The 12,663-nt window shown below is 41.0% G+C and overlaps 2 protein-coding genes across 2 annotated transcripts; one reads left to right on the top strand and one right to left on the bottom strand.

Annotated features, from left to right (window-relative positions):
- Positions 1–1,169: 1,169 nt before the first annotated feature.
- LOC104444826 (uncharacterized protein At2g34460, chloroplastic) lies at positions 1,170–4,367 on the top strand. Its single transcript, XM_010058581.3, has 5 exons — positions 1,170–1,417; positions 1,503–1,727; positions 2,008–2,127; positions 3,187–3,459; positions 3,911–4,367. Exons 1-5 carry the CDS (start codon positions 1,283–1,285, stop codon positions 4,073–4,075), a joined length of 918 nt encoding a protein of 305 aa, XP_010056883.2. The 5' UTR covers positions 1,170–1,282; the 3' UTR covers positions 4,076–4,367.
- Positions 4,368–4,853: 486 nt separating this feature from the next.
- On the bottom strand, positions 4,854–11,419 carry LOC104444827 (uncharacterized protein At4g18257). The gene is made up of 4 exons (XM_010058582.3): positions 10,973–11,419; positions 10,105–10,419; positions 9,750–9,892; positions 4,854–5,330 (listed from the first exon to the last, which is right to left on the bottom strand). The coding sequence occupies exons 1-4, from the start codon at positions 11,248–11,250 to the stop codon at positions 5,311–5,313; spliced, it is 756 nt and encodes a 251-aa protein (XP_010056884.1). The 5' UTR covers positions 11,251–11,419; the 3' UTR covers positions 4,854–5,310.
- Between the last annotated feature and the right edge of the window lie 1,244 nt (positions 11,420–12,663).

The raw sequence follows: 12,663 nt of genomic DNA, 5'->3' as shown, positions 1-12,663 counted from the left end.
GGCGAACTTGAGCTCGCCCAAATCCCGCAAGGCCGAGCTCGCCCGGCCAAGGTGAGGCCAAGCCTCGGCCGGGGGCCAACGAGCCTTGCCATGGTTAGGCGAGGCCGTTGACCCTCGTCGACCAATTGCTGGCCATGGCCAAGGCCGGTGATCGGCCAAAGGAAGAAAAAAAGAAAAATAAAAAATAAAAAGGAAAATAAAATATTAAAAAATTAAAAGAAACAAAAAAAGTTATATAAGTGTACAAAACGTGTTTATGTTCTTTTTCTATTTTAGGAATATAAATTTTGTGCGATTTACCAAACACGTTCTTCTATTTATAGAAACGTTATCAAACGCTCATTTAAAGTTTATAATAATTTTAGTGTGGTGAGGGGGTGAGAGAATGCGGGATAAGAGCGCGTTTGGTAATGTTTGTTCAAAAATTGTTCTAGGGAATAGAAATAAAAAAAACTATTTCGCTCAGGGAACAATATTTGAACATAAGAAGACGTTTGGTAAACTTGTTCGGAATAAAAATGAACAGAAACACGTTTGGTAAATTTGTGTTCTTTTTTTGTTTATTTTAATTTTTTAATTTTTTTTTTTTTCTTCTTTTGGCCGTTGGCCTTGGCCATGGTTGGCGACCGGCCGACGAGGGCTAGCGGCCAACGAGGGCCGGCGGCCTTGCCTAGCCATGGCGAGGCGAGCTCGGGCTCGCCGGATCTAGGCGAGCCCGAGCTCGCCAAGCCAAGGCGAGGCCAAGCCTCGCCGGGCGGTGATGCTCGGCCTCGCCGGGGGTCGGCAATGCTCCGGCGAGTTCGCCGGACCTTGACGGCGTCGCTGGCCAAAGAAAAAAGAAAAAGAAAAGAAGAAAAAGAGAGGAGAGAGACAATTTGTTCTTAAAAATTGTTAGGAAATAAGAAATATATTTATCTTATTTTCGTTTTTGTTCTAAATGTGTTTCGAGAACAAAAAATAGATTTAGAACAAAAACGCAAACAAATGTGTTTATGTTTTTTTTTTTGTTCCCTAAAAAAAAAAATAGAATTTTTGTTCGTGAACAGAAAAAAAGAAGGTTAATAAACAAGGCCTAATTAACCGCCCTTAGCTTCTCCTTTTGGACAATTGAGCACCTTTTCTTTACATGCCAGTTTTGCTTGCTGGCAAACTGGCAAAAACAGAGTGGTGGAGGAGGAGGAGGAGGAGGAGGAGGAAGGAGTTTTTTGTGGCCGCAATTTTTACTTCGGTTTTCGCAGAGAGAGATATCACATCGAACCTACCCAAAACCCAAAACCAGGATATGGCCAGTTCTTCCATCCTCAGTCTCAGAGCAACCGCCTCTCCCTTTCTCGTTCCGTCATCTCCCTTCTCCTTCTCTCTCTCTAAGCCACGATCGTCATCGCCCTCGTTCTCAGTCTCCCTCAACTCCATCAAGGTACGCATGCCCAAGTGCCCCTCCTGCCTCCTTGTCGAAAGCCACGCAGCTCTCACTCCTCTCGCTTTGTCTCTGTGTGTGATAGATCATGCAGCAGGGCAGTGAGATAACAGAGGAGGCGGCCGGGAAGGCCGAGGCCGAGGCCAATGCGGGCCCGGCGAAGACAGTCTTCGTCGCCGGCGCGACGGGGGCCACCGGCAAGAGAATCGTCGACCAGCTGCTTGCCAAGGGTTTCGCCGTCAAGGCCGGGGTCCGCGACGTCGACAGGGCGAGAGCGGCCTTCCCCCAGAACAACCCAGCTCTTCAGATTGTGAGTCGTACATGCTCTTCTTGATTCGTGGGTTTTTTTTTTTTTTATTTGCCCTTTTGGAGGTCTGGAAGAATTAGCAATGTATAGGGGGAAAATTGTGGTGCCATTCTGCGAAAATTGGGTTTTCAGCTATAGGCAATGCCGGTCTTTCAGGTTGCAGCTAGCGAGTTTGAATGGGATGCTGAAATGAAGAGAGCGAGTGTGAAAGTGTTATGAGCATTTTGAGTCGCATAGTTGGTTGAATTGTAAGTGGAGTGTAATCTAATGAGTTCATTTGAAGGTGAAAGCTGATGTGACAGAAGGGTCCGAGAAGCTGGCTGAAGCAATTGGCAGCGACTCCGAGGCGGTCATTTGTGCCACTGGATTTAGGCCAGGGTGGGATTTGTTCGCTCCTTGGAAGGTTGGTTGAGGATAATGTCACGATTGTTGCATTCACTATATTGCTCTTGTATGTTCGTAGTGTGTCATGTAGTGTATTTGAGTGCGGTTGTTTCTCCATCTTATTGATTTCTGTTGACCCTTTGGAGTCAAGCTTTTTCTTCGTTTGTACTGATGAAGTTTGTCTAGTCATTTATGCTGTCAATGTCATGAGATCTTCAACTGAATGCTGAAGAGACAATTGCTTATAATTCCAACTAAGGAAGATAGATGCTGTTCCTTATATTTTTTCCACTCCATTTTCTCTTTCTTTTCCCAGGAAAAGGAAGGTACATTGGTTGTGAGAAATGCATCTCTTGTATCAATAGATATCTTCCATGGGGTTTTGGTGTTTGAAGGTTGGTTTACTGATGGAGGAAAATGAACTTTTGATGCAATTTCGAAGAACCAATGCTAGTGTTACCTCTATTACCTATTTATTCTTAGGTGAGTTGATGGCAAAGCTCAGTGCCATACAATTTTAGCAATGCTTCTAATATGATGTCACACTTTTTAGCGGCTCACTGCAGAAGACATGCGATAGGCTTTGTCTCTAAGAATTGAACATCTACACCTATCGCATTCTAGGCTTTTGTCGAAATGTCGAATGTTATGTTAGTGTTTAATGAAAAGTTTATCAATGGTGAAATTCAAGATATTCAGAATAGGAAAAAGGAAAACAATGGGGGAAAGAAAGGAACTACTAGTCTAGGAAATCATGTCTTCTGATGTCTGTGCCTCCATTGAATATATGCCTATAAGGAAGCAGGAGAAAAGAACACCTGAACAAAAGTCTCCATCTAATCGAGCAATAACAGATAAATTTCTCAGTGATCTGGTTGAACGATTTCCAGGTGAATTGAAAGAGTCATTTGTTTATGACTTTATTTGATTAGTATTACATGGATCCATATCTTTATGCATGCTGTGTGCATCTTCATGAACAAATCTTTACCAGGTTCAGACCCTGAATGCCATACCTTAACCTGGGAAAATAACAAAGATTCTCTATGGAGAATGATGAAAACTTTGTTCGTTGCAGGTTGATAATTTTGGCACTGTCAATCTTGTTGAAGCTTGCCGCAAACTTGGAGTGAACAGATTCATCCTAATTAGCTCTATCTTAGTAAATGGAGCTGCTATGGGGCAGTTACTCAATCCCGCATACATCTTCCTCAATGTTTTCGGTCTCACCTTAGTGGCCAAGCTTCAGGCAGAGCAACATATCAGGAGATCCGGAATAAACTACACTATAGTAAGGCCTGGTGGTTTGCGTAATGAACCTCCCAAGGGTAATATCGTCATGGAGCCTGAGGTAATTCGACCCAGACATTTTGTTCTGGTTTCATTCAGTACTCGCGGCAGTCAATTGGATGTGCTTATAACCATTATTGCTCCGGAAAAGATTTCTACCGGGTGTTTTCTTTTCCAGTTTTTTGGGCCATGAATTGACAATATGCAAGAAATGCTTTTGGCACTTCATGATTTAAAGATTAGATGAACCATTCACTGTTATTTTTCCTGTTTAAAGTTCATTGTTTTCTCAGATATTGATTTGTCTTGCATAAGTTTTCCCAACTATCCAAATGCACCCTGGTCAAAGTACACAGAGAGCATTGGTTAGATTATAGATGTAGGTTTGTTCTGAAGTACTGCTTGCCAAGAATATATCAATAATATTTTGCCAAATAAATTTGTTCATTCCTAAGCAAAATCTTAAATTGATCAAAATCAGCTGACTTGCTACTTTTCTCTTCGATCCTCAGGATACTCTCTATGAAGGCTCTATTTCCAGAGACCAAGTTGCAGAAGTTGCTGTCGAGGCCTTAAACCATCCAGAATCATCTTACAAAGTTGTTGAGATAGTTGCCCGCGAGGATGCCCCGAAGCGTTTGTTTGAAGAACTGTTTGGTTCCATTAAGCAGCGGTGATCTGATGGAACTTTTCTCAGAGGCATTACTCACTTTAGTTTTGTCTACAGTATATGCGATGCTACATATTGTACATTGGTTGCAAAGTGCAGAAATTTGTTGTTCTTCTTTGATGGGCGAATACTTTAATGTTGTGTTATAAGTATTCTATGCTCTGCTCAGGCCGGACGTTAGGTCATTGATGTGTCGGAGAAGACTTCCGGAGAAACTGAATTGAAATGTAAATTAACATGCAGTGGCTGAGGACTTTAGTCCAAATGACAGCTGAAATGGACTGAAAGTCAGTTTGGAATCGACCATCTATTTGAAAAAGGCATAGTTTCTCTTCCAAAAGTTACTTCTCCGGTGGGAAAATGCATTAGATATTTGCCTAAATTAGGAGGTCCTTGAGCGGATACCACGTTAGCCCCAATCAAGAAGCTTCTGGCCCAGTAGGCCGTAAAATTCACTCTTAATCATCAATGGGGCAAGGGTGAGAGGTCTTCTTCTTCCTCTGACAAGAGAAGAAGATCGGCAGCAAGATGTTAAGGCGAACAATTGACGTTGTTCGCTAGAAATCTTTTTTTTTTTTTATCCTTTTGGCTAACCTGTCCGGTCCGGGATGAGCCTAAATATTACGAATCGTCAAAAAATGTGAAGGATTCTTGCGTGACGAAAAGCCCATCATGATTTTCTTCCATTTACAGATAACTCGTCTTCAAAACTACCTATAGATTTTTCTGATCGTCCCTCAATGATTTGTCATTTTAACAGAGAGAGAGAGAGAGAGAGAGAGAAAGAGAGGCAGGCTATGCTTCCCAACGCAATCATTTTCCGCTCAAAATGTAACACCTTACATGTACTAAGATAAAAACATTGATATCCGGCGCAACTTAGCCGGAGGCAGCTTACAACTAACATTACTTTGCCCCTGAAAGCTAATTTCATTTCACGTCAATCGCAGTTCCTACAGATGAAGATCGTCAATGGAAGGAAGATGTACACTGACTCAGCTTTCCATCGTCGCTGCAGGTGCAATTAAACTTGGCGTCTTCAATTTTAGTCACCACCGTTGTGAGTGCCTTTTTCCTGTAGCTGTTCGAAATGGTTCGAGACATCTGCAGAATTGCCAAGCCGGGATTTGGTGGTTCCATATGTGCCGCCAGAGCTCGATACCTTCCAGATGAGAAATGTCTGTTCACCCAAATCAATTGAAGGGGGAAAGCTGCTTTTCTCTATTCCATCACTAAATTTTTCTATGCCTTCTTCTCCTGACCTACAGAGAACAAACATAAGTAAGAAAAAGAGCTTAGCTAGGAAATAAGGAGGACAGTTTTCCAAGCAGAACTGGGAATCAAAAACCTAGAACTCTAAGTGGAAAGGATCTCTCTCTCACTCTCCCGATTTTTGCCTGACATGTGTGCCCTCACACCAGGAAAACCGGAACAAAATAGAACAGACGTCTTATAAGGTGGATGAGGCCGACAGAAGTGGCTTTTTCTTCAATCTTGTTTGTAAAACATCAACTCCTCCAGCTATTTCATTTCTTTATGTCATTAGTCATCAAACCATCAGTTATGCAAGTATCTCAACAGACATATGCAGTGAACTACACCGAAATGATCCATGGCCTCATAGACAAGACAGTACAAAACCAGGATTAGTCATTCTTCTTCCCCAAATGAACATCAAAGATTTTGATAGCCCACACTATATTACCCAAACTATGGATGAGCTACTAGGATAAACTCAAACGAGAATGAAATTGTTTTTTGCCATATTCGGAGATTGGTGGCCAGTACATAAGATTAATTTCCACCGCTATATCTACTTCATAGTACAGTAACACAAAAGTCACTAGCATCACTTGCAATACTATATTTTCTAAGGCACAAGAAACTGTCAAACTTCTTTATAAACGAGCTCAGTGTACAATAAGCAAGTGAGCCTTTCTGTACACCCACAAAACTCTCAAACCTTTACTTCCTGCACACCCATAAAACCTCACTAAAGGTCGCAGCAATCTTTTAGCACACAATCCATCACCCCTCACTATAATGCAAGCTTCTGAGAATGCAGAACGGAAACAATAACCCTTCTGTGAGAAACCTGACTTCATTTTTGAGAAGCCAAGAGAATTTTAGTTGCATGTGGAGTGCTGTACTGTAAGTGATCTTGCAAGTCTGTTAACGTCCTCTGAAGCTATAGTTGAATGGAAATTCAACTCCTTATTTGGCCCCACCAATCTCTATATACAACAAATTAGTATGAAAAGTAGGCAATTAGGGACTGTCTCATATGGAGTCATTGAAAATAGACCAAACATAGTCAGGGGCTGTGGAGTAGATACAAGGCGGCATTGGCCAATCCTTGGAAGCTATCCGATTGGAGTTGGATTTTGCCAAGTGTCTGGTCAAAATCCAAGTGTCTGGTCAAAATTATACTTTTTCTTGGTAAGAGGCCAAGGTTATATTTGTACAGAAAAGTACAGATTACAACGGAAGATCTCTAAAACTGTAGGCAACATCAAACGGTTGAACAACAACAATCACATCACATTTAAAGGGCCAAAAGTAGATGATGAAGAAAACAAAAGATGGAAAGTGAAGTTTGCTGTCAAGGAAACTATTCAGAAGAGATCGCTGTGACATGGGTACGCTACAACACAAAACGAGGCTTTGGGACAGCCTTTCCTCTTGATTTTCCAAAGAAACTGACATGAAATCGCAGAAGCTTGAAAATGCATTAGAGGAAGACAGCATGAAAAGAATTTGATTTATGGCTAAAATGGGAGATATCAAGGATTTATCACTGCCAACCAATGGTAGCCAACTCATGATCACTAAAAAATATAGAAAAGCTATTATCAAACATAGAAACTCTGAACAATGCAGATGGCTAATGAGAAGTGAAGAGGAGGCATTATAAAGCAGTCTGAGAAACTATCCAACAAACAGGAGCTTTAACACACAAAAAATGCAATCATAGGGAGACTTCTTCAAAGCTTACATGCAGGGGGAGCTCAACAGTGCTGCAATCAAGTTACAGAGAAATGCAGAGAAAACAAATGACTGAATGATTAATGTTGCAGTTAAAAGCCTGTTATGGTAGAAGTTGCAGATCCAATAACAAAGCTGTAAAATGCAATGCAATGTGATCTATGGTCAAAAAGAAGAATAGAACATGAAGAAGAGTGGGAAAATACGTAGTAGAGGTAGTTAAAGAAAAAGCCAATGTGAGAGTAACCAAGCTTGGAGTCAAAAGAAACACCAAATAAATGACGAGGACGAAAAAGTAAGTCAAATATAGGAATATAGCAAAGAAGTATTGCAAGTCAACAGGGAGTAGTAGAAGGAACTTCATTGGGTCCATGACTTCAGAAATCCAATGGGCCAAACAAAAACCCTACATATGCCAATGTGATATATGTAGAAGGAAGTGTGAAACTGATGTCATATTACAAAGCAACATAATATACTCCTTCAGCAATTGAATGTAGAGATCTGACCCTAGGAAAACAATCCTAAGAAAGGTGTGAGACCCCTGTTCTGTAAATGAATTTACATAATAGACAAAACCCGGTGGGTTAATAGAGAGACAGAAAGCTCAATGGTTGGCTCAAAGTTCCCACAGTAAAATGCGATGCATAATGATGATAAGTTCAGTCTTGCAGCCAAATTAAAAATTGTCAACGTTCTGTTAGCACCTGTTGCAATTTACAACTGCTGGAAGTCATGCAAATCAGTGTAAAGAATTCCTTTTCACGTGAGTGATTAAGACAACAATGTTACATGGAGTAACCCCCAAAATTCAAAAACAAACTCATCTCAAGTACGTGTGCGAATTAAAGAATAATCATCAGCTGAAAAAAGCACCAACGTCTTGCAACAAGATTCCTCAATTTATTGTCCAGTAATATTTTATGGCTCAACAAATTCCAGTTTGTATGTCAGGCCCCAGAAAAGCAAGCTAGCCACGTGCTGCAGCATTGATGGTTATTAACTTATTATTACTGGAGATAAGATACAGAAATCTAAAGGACAAAGGTAAACCTACAGTTAGGCTTCACAAGTAGCTCAGGGAGCTCAAACATTCTCATACTTGAAAGTGCAGTGCAAAACATGGCTTCTCAATACAAGCTCTTTTAGGAATTTTGTATCCTAGAACACAAGCCACTTTAAACTCTAATAAAACTTAATGTAAGATTCTGCTCTGCTGAAGGCAAATATTCAAAAGATTCAAGATTTATCAACACTGTGCATTTTGATCTACTTGAGATTGACACAGCCAAATATCTCCTCTGCCATTGGAATCAAAAGTAACAATATCAAAGAAGTCTCACTTTCAAGCAATTTAACATATTCTATGGTATCCACCTTACCAAAAAAACATATTCTATGGTATCCAAAGGGAACTTTAGACTTTAACACTTTCTGCAGAAATTGAGTGGAATGAGCAGGTGAGATATTGTGACATTGACAACTTCCAGGTGTGCCAAAAGACGGTCCACTGTATCCTTAACAACTAAGTAGGTACAGTACAGAGTAGCAGTGATGGCTATACAATTGATGAGAGACCTACAACAAGTTTTAACCACTCAAGACTGCTCTCTTGACTAATGTTTTGACTATGCCAAGAGACTTACAAAAAGTGATTAACTGCTTGATACTACTCTATTGTGTAGCCATTCAACTGAACTCTTAGAAGTCTCTGCCCAAATAAAACATGTAGAAGTCCACCGACCAGAAGATGGTCCTTGAGGGAGGAATAAAGATGATATCGATAGAGACAGTATGCCAAATTGCTGCCATGTTAATCAGGATGCCATTTTCATGATTAGCAACACCTAGGGAACAACTTGGTATGGTGATAAATTAAAAGGAGTTGGTGTTGAGGGGAATTTAAACAAAGACGAACTGACTTGCCTAAACATAAGAGGATCATTCACAATGTGAAAGGAACCTTTCTAGGTCTTGGCTTTCATCAAAAGCCATCAAATTTCAGCTCTCCATTGCTATGTGTCATTTTGTGTCCAAGCATGAATTACATCCGTGCGGCCCTCTCCTATCCAAGAGCTAAGGATTTTACAACTAGTATAAATAAATATAGTCTTTCATGGTTTACAAAACTAAAAAAAAGTTATAGGAGCTTGCAAAGAAGAATTAGTGAAGTGTGTAGAGCGAGCATTGTGAGCCTTAGTGTTGTTGAGCAACGTCAAGGGAGTTTCTTGTGAGCATGAGAAATGCATTGCATTTAATTGATCTTCTAAATGTGTTATTGTACTCTGAATAATTTGTTTGATGGAAATTTGCATTCTTATTTACGTTTAGCATTCTCTAAATTCAAAATTTTCACAAATGATTGCTATGGCACAATAGATAAGCGAGGATGGACTTGTTCAACAAGGAGAGCCTAAGTTGGACTTAATAGTAATAAGGACATTATGCTACTATATCATCATGAGTAACCATAAAGAAAATCTATATAATCATGTGTACCCATAAAGAAAATGAGATGAAACAATAATACAAGACAATGGTACACAATCGAATTAGTAGAGAATTTAAATAATACAAAAACTACATCGAGATGATCTTTATGAAGTTTTTCATTTTTTTTTCTTAAGCAAGTGGGAAATCCATCACATGCACAAGCAAGATATGTCTTTCTCCAAATAGTCATTTTTGTTCTGTACCTGATGTAGCCTTCAATTTGTCCAGCTGCTTCCGAAGATAAGCCTGCTTCAGTTTCTCACGCCGAGCCTCTGCCTGCATTTGTCTGCGCATTTTGAGCTCAGACACCTGTTCTCGTGCTTGATTCACCTCTTCATGTACTTCCCTGTAATTGATCATGAATAAAATAAATGAGCAAGTATGCAAGGCATGAACCAAACATATATGTTGTTGTCGACATCATCATCGTCGTTTGGAATGGATGATATATTTTCATCATTTTTCAAGCTGATATTTACCAAAAATGACAAGGTCCGTACATGGAAAATGCCTCAATCCAGATAGCATTGGAAAAAGGAGAAAAAGGTCTAGTCCTACCTCACAAAACGCTTATGTTCATCCTTATCCATTGTTCCAACTGTTCGACCGGGTCCTGCAAACTTTGTCTCAAATAACACCGAGGCCTCGTTATCCCCATCTTCCGGCACTTCTGAGGAAGGCATGTCATGCCCCTGTGGCTGCTGTGACTCATCCTGCTCAACGTTCTTGCGAAAGAAATCCACACAATATTTTTCCTGGTCCTCCTCATCAGAGAGCTCTCCCTTAACTAGCTTATCATATAAGGCAGCCTTCCTCTCGAGTGCTTCGTAGCTTTTCGTACCATCTGTAATAGCTTTCAGCTCAAGCTTGTCCCTTGAATGAAAATCAAGAAACACAAGTGAATACCACCTTCAACTACATAGGAGGAATCATCATAATGAGACTAAATAATCAATTTTTCTAGGATCTTCTCTTTTTAAGTCACGAAAACAGTCTTCTAAACTTACAAACACTACAGTCCCACCAAGATGACGCAGTTTTTATTGAAAAGACAGACAATTTACAGTAATGCTGCGTCCAATATACGGTGAATGCCTGACAAAATAACAAAATGACAGCAATTCCCATTTATTCTCTTCCAATGTATAACGGAGAGAACAAGATTGCAGCACCCAATTCTCTCTGCGTCTCCCGTTCAATCCACCACAATTCTAAACCTAATATTAAAATTCGGACTAAAGATGGACCAAACTGCAACACTTCAATCGTTTCGCATCTGGAAGAAATGGATCGAATTAGGGCTTGGAAACGCCAGTAAAACTAGAAGAAACCGCAAAACCCGGTTGTTAGCAACCAACCGGAAACGCCTAAGTACCAAAAGCGAGAATCAGAATCAACGAACGAGATATCGAGGGAAAAGACGCACTTGTGGGCGCGAGCGTCGACGCCGGAGTTTTTGCGCGAGAAGGAATCGGGCGGGGGACCGATCACCTTGGCGCGATGGTAGGAGGCGTCGGGACCGCCGGAAAGATCCTTGGATTGCTTGGACTCCTCCTGAGACTTGTAGAGCTGAGCCTTGAGCTCCAAGATCGAGGACGCGCCGACGCCGGCGATGGCGCGGTGCTTCTTCGGCATGATCGAGGACTCGGTGAGCCATCCCAGCGACTCCACCACCACCCGCTTCTTCCTCTCCTCCTCGCCCATCTCTCTCTCTCTCTCTCTGTGAATTTGGGAACTCGAACGGTTTGATAACTCCGAACGCAAGAGAATTTCTGAGACGGAACTCTGCAGAGCGCTTCGAATTAGAGGCCCCGCCGGCGACGGAATTCAGTCCGCTTTTAAATTATTTTTCTCAATTTGGTCCTCAGGTTTCGTTCCACAGACCCTTCGAATATATTTGATGGGCGGAAACAGGGGGTGTGCTATTGAACATGACTTAGAGCACCCTCATGGCCTAAATTGATCAGTTTAATATAATAAAAAGCTACTCAATCCATATTACTAAAATACTTATATATTTAATTAAATCTAACAAAACTTATACATAAACTGAGGTGAGAGTACAAAATGAACTAGGGCGGAATTGAGTAAAGGCTAGAGAGTTATATATGTGAATTGGGTCTAAATAAATTATAAACCACTCAATACCAATATTGTTTTGGAATCTACCATTCTAAATCAATTTATTATATTACTGAATATAAATGACCCATGAAACAATTCGGTACATTAATATGAAATAAGAAATGGGTCAATGACCCATTTTAATAGGTCTAGCCTAGCCAAGTTGGTTTCAAGGGGAGTGTTAGAGACAACAAAATAAAATCAACGTTTTAACATTTTGGAACTTATGAGTACGTGGCAGGTTTTAACGTTTGATGTCATATACACATTGTACCCATATATTCTATTGTTACGATTTGGGTCATTAGCCTAGTCTGAAAGACCATGCGTCATGTACCATCCTCGGCCATGGGCAGTACACTAGTCAACTAAAGCATGCAACCCCGATGTTAAGGTGTGTCCATAATTCGTGGGAAAGCAAGCAATGGACGTCATGTTAAGGTCAATGTAATATGTAGGAGATGAATAAGTCGTTTTAAATATTTTAAAACTTGTTTGTGGAATGCTTGCAAGTATGCTTTAATAGAGAGATAGAAATCAAATAATTAAATGAAAATTAGATAAATCAAGAAGTTAATACTTCTATCAAATAATTAAATGAAATTAGATAAATAATTTCTTTTGATTTTTAAATAAATTTTAAATAATTTCTTTATTTTTTTACTTTTTCTTTTCTTTTTTCCTCTTTTTTTTCCCTTTTTTCTATTCTTCTTCTTCTTCTTCATTTGGCGGTCGTCGGCGACCGGCGACCGGCCAGACGAGGGTCGGCGACGCTCACCGGAGCGTCGCCGACCCTTGGCGAGGTCGGCCCGTCGGCCGAGCCTCGCCGCGCGAGCGAGGCTCGCCCGGCCCGCCGCGGGGCTTTGCAAGCCTCACATATCCCGCCTCGCCGGTGGCACAGCGAGCCTCACCGGCAGGCGGGCGAGGCTCGCCCGGCCACCGGGCGAGGCTCGACCTTGCCCACCGCCGCGAGGCTCGCTTGGCCACCGTGGG

This window comes from Eucalyptus grandis, chromosome 5 (genome assembly GCF_016545825.1).
Source record: "Eucalyptus grandis isolate ANBG69807.140 chromosome 5, ASM1654582v1, whole genome shotgun sequence".
Lineage (NCBI taxonomy): Eukaryota > Viridiplantae > Streptophyta > Magnoliopsida > Myrtales > Myrtaceae > Eucalyptus > Eucalyptus grandis.
The sequence above is the reverse complement of the archived record's forward strand: the minus strand, read 5'-3'. Positions and strand labels throughout refer to the sequence as shown.

Bases quoted from the DNA above. Each gene is read 5' to 3' on its own strand.
- LOC104444826 (XM_010058581.3), top strand. From the start codon at position 1,283: ATGGCCAGTTCTTCCATCCTCAGTCTCAGAGCAACCGCCTCTCCCTTT. The intron at 1,728-2,007 runs GTGAGTCGTACA...GTTCATTTGAAG, and splicing joins ACAACCCAGCTCTTCAGATT to GTGAAAGCTGATGTGACAGA. The intron at 3,460-3,910 runs GTAATTCGACCC...TTCGATCCTCAG, and splicing joins ATATCGTCATGGAGCCTGAG to GATACTCTCTATGAAGGCTC.
- LOC104444827 (XM_010058582.3), bottom strand. From the start codon at position 11,250: ATGGGCGAGGAGGAGAGGAAGAAGCGGGTGGTGGTGGAGTCGCTGGGA. The intron at 9,893-10,104 runs GTAGGACTAGAC...GATCAATTACAG, and splicing joins GAACATAAGCGTTTTGTGAG to GGAAGTACATGAAGAGGTGA. The intron at 5,331-9,749 runs GTACAGAACAAA...TGTTCTCTGTAG, and splicing joins CAAATTGAAGGCTACATCAG to GTCAGGAGAAGAAGGCATAG.